The sequence below is a fragment of the Solanum stenotomum genome, chromosome 11 (assembly GCF_019186545.1).
Source record: "Solanum stenotomum isolate F172 chromosome 11, ASM1918654v1, whole genome shotgun sequence".
Taxonomy (NCBI): Eukaryota; Viridiplantae; Streptophyta; class Magnoliopsida; order Solanales; family Solanaceae; genus Solanum; species Solanum stenotomum.
In genome coordinates this window covers 28,273,858-28,277,318 of record NC_064292.1, presented here as the reverse complement: position 1 = coordinate 28,277,318, position 3,461 = coordinate 28,273,858, and the positions used below count along the sequence as shown (strand labels likewise).

Below are 3,461 nucleotides of genomic sequence, written 5' to 3'. Positions count from 1 at the left end.
AAAAAGTAAGATCTTTCATGTCTTTCCCTTTAAGATTTTTGTCATGGTTCGGTAAAACTTTCCTTTTTCGATATGCTTTGATATGATTTTCCTTGAGTTGAGGGTCAGTCAGAAATGACCTCTCTACCCTCCCCATACCTCACTTGTGAGATTTCACTAGATATGATTTTGTTGTTGGTTTTGTAAATCTTCCCTTTCTCGAATCTACTTTATATGTGTTTCTTTGAGCCAAGTGTGTATCAGAAATTGCCTCTCTACCTCTCAAGGTAGGGTTAAGGTCTATGTACACTCTATCCTCCTTGACTCACTTATGGGATTACACTTGGTATGTTGTTGTTTTTGCTGGTTATGTAAATTTTCCATTCAAATGATCAATAGATTGTTATTTGATGTATAAAGGTTATGACAACGCAAGAGAATGTGCACTAAATTACAAATGGTAGATTTATATATTGTTTTTTGTGTAGATTCTGAAGAGATGCAAAGTGATATTTACCTACTTGAATATCATGAGATTCATCTTGTTTTTATCTCAGGAAAGAAAAATTGTGTCAACATGTTCTAGGGACTCTTCTTTAACATTGTTTCCATTGTTGAAAGTTAATGTGTTGAGGTTTCAGTTTCTCAAAAAGGAAAAACAAGAGTATTTATAGCTTTGATATATTTTGTCTTAGAACATTCCCTAGTTTTAAGTGGTTAGATTGTGTTACATGGAATCTTGGTTTTTTCTTTTCTTTTAATAACATATGTTAGATTGACAAGATTTATTTCCCGTAATGTGGTACAAGGCAAAAGATTTTTTTTTTTGCATCACTAACAAGAACAAAAATATATACTCAATGATATGAATTTTTCTTATCTTGAGACAAATAGTTTTCTTTTTTTACTCATCTTTCTTATTATATTGCCTTTCGTCTGGTAGAAAAGGTAAAGAATGCAAATGTTTGAATAATAGCTTCGTATCTCTAGGGACTTCTGTGGTAGTATACCACATAAATATTCATGTTTGTTCCTTCTACTGGTCACTCATTACTTTTCTTAGTATCCATAACTATGGGCATTCTCCGACTTAGAATCGAATTCATACCCGGCAATCTACGATCTACCCAGCGCCTTAGTTTATGTTGAATAGGCATACCCGACTTCCAGCTAATTGTCAAATAAAGCTATCCGTGCTTAAATTCCTAGCTTGAAAGCATTCTTTGAAGCAAAAATTCCGGTAAATCAAGCCTGCGTAGAATACTTGACTTTTCCATGTGCAAGACCACAAAAAGTATTACCCCCTAAAGCTCAGCTCTGCGAAGGCCTTTAGGAGATTGACCTTTCTTTCTCTTCTTCCTGGTCTGATCGGTCGAGCTCTCGTAATCGATCGCTCATATGTCCATTTCGTTCTGGCTAGCGAAGTCGGGATATTCTACGTTTAATGATAAATAGTAAAGTTATGAACTCAAGCTAGCAAAAAACAAGACTGAGGTCGATAGGGGCATTACTGGTAATTGCTAAGGTGCTTTCTGAAGTCTTAACCATTGGCTAGCACTCATCTCCAGCTCTGTTTCCAACCTTTTATTTCATATATCATTCCCGTATGCAATACCTCTTATTTAATCTTGCTATACGTCCAAGCCTTCTCCCATCGGTAGTTGGAAGCAGAACTGAAACTGGATATAACTGAAGGAAAGGCTATATAGGTACGATAGGAGGGTACGGTTAAGCAGGTAAGCGAAGGCTCTCTCTCTCGCTCTGTGGTCTTGTGTAAAGCCTTTCCGCCTATCTATTCTTTTTTTTTTTTCTCTTTATTCAAAGTAAGCAGATCGAAAGCACGAAAAGGAATGTCTTAGCGTGCCCTTACTCTAATTCGAAATACGTCTCTTTCTTTCTATTCAAATTCCTCTCCCTTCATTCCTCGATCCGCTTGTAAATTCTTGGTGTAATACCCACTCGTAAATGATTGGTGTAAGAATTTCTCACTAATCAGGTGTGATCAGTCTCATCCGTGTAAGAATTAGGAATTCCTCTTCCAACTCGTCCCAGAATGGGCGTTATGGCAAAGAACAAGAAGAAAACTAAAGGAGAAATTTGTCCAATAGTAACAAAGGGTGCCTCCACAGGTTGACATCCGATCCAACCTAGTAGTAAGCAATCCGCCAAAAGCAACCAAAATATTCCTTGGTGAATCGGGCGAAAACTTGAACTACGTACATACATACTTTTAAAAAAGGGTAAAGCCAACAGACATATAAAAACTGGTGCTATTGCGGCTACACCTCCCGATTTGTCAGGTATACTACGAAGAATGGCATGGATCGGTAGGAAATACCATTCTGGCACAATATGAGGCGGGGTGGACATCGGATTAGCAGGTATATAATTGTCGGGATGCCCCAAAACATTAGGAGCATAAAAAATCCAAATGGAAAAAAAGATAGCAAAAGCTACCCAACCTACAAGATCCTTTACATAAAAATAAGGGTAAGAAGCAATTTTATCCATCTCTGAATGTACACCCAATGGATTATTGGATCCATATTGATGCAATGCGGCCAGATGAAGAAGACTGGCGCCTACTAAAATAAAGGGGAGTAAATGATGAAGACTAAAAAAACGATTTAAGGTGGCATTGTCCACGGAGAACCCACCCCAAAGCCAAGTCACTATGGTATCTCCTACTACAGGTATGGCGCTAGCTAAGCTTGTGATTACTGTAGCTCCCCAAAAGCTCATCTGACCCCAAGGTAGGACATATCCTATAAAAGCTGTCACAATCATTAATAGGAAGATTACAACTCCGAGACACCGAACAAATTCCCTAGGACTGCTATAACTGGCATGATATAGACCACGAAAAATATGCAGGTGAACCACAATGAAAAACATACTTGCCCCATTAGCATGCATATAACGGAGCAACCAGCCCCCTTCAACATCTCTCATAATGTGTTCTACGCTGTTGAAAGCTAGATCCACATGAGGTGTGTAATGCATAGCTAAAAAAACGCCAGTCACTATCTGAATGACTAAACAAATACCCGCTAACGAACCGAACCCCCACCAATAACTAAGATTGCTCGGGGTTGGATAATCTATCAAATGCTGATTAAGTGTGGAGGATATAGGTTGTTTAAGAAGAGAGAGCCGTTGGTTCCTTATAGTCATTTCTTTTTTTCTCTTTTCTATCGTGACAACTCTTGTTCCCCCACCTTTTAGCGTTCTGGGGCCCTACTATGTATTAAAATGTGAGTACCCTTTCTTCCACCTCCGAAGGATGGAGGGGGTATACAGCGAAAAAAGCGTCGAAGGGGTCGGATCACCCTGGGTTACTGAAGAGTCGTCCGACTTCTCGGTGACCGAATAAGAGAGGTTTTTACCGCTTTCTCTTCTCTCCAGCACTCTCGGACTGATCATCTTGCTGCAACAAAGCAAGCTTAGGAATGAATCTAATGGAAATTTAGGTCTCTGTCCGC

General features: G+C 39.0%; 1 protein-coding gene across 1 annotated transcript; it reads right to left on the bottom strand.

Annotated features, from left to right (window-relative positions):
* Positions 1-1,907: 1,907 nt before the first annotated feature.
* LOC125844987 (cytochrome b) lies at positions 1,908-3,455 on the bottom strand. Its single transcript, XM_049524358.1, has one exon. The coding sequence runs from the start codon at positions 3,151-3,153 to the stop codon at positions 1,972-1,974; it is 1,182 nt and encodes a 393-aa protein (XP_049380315.1). The 5' UTR covers positions 3,154-3,455; the 3' UTR covers positions 1,908-1,971.
* Between the last annotated feature and the right edge of the window lie 6 nt (positions 3,456-3,461).

What these genes read in the sequence shown, in the direction of transcription:
- LOC125844987 (XM_049524358.1), bottom strand. Translation starts at nt 3,153, where the DNA reads ATGACTATAAGGAACCAACGGCTCTCTCTTCTTAAACAACCTATATCC.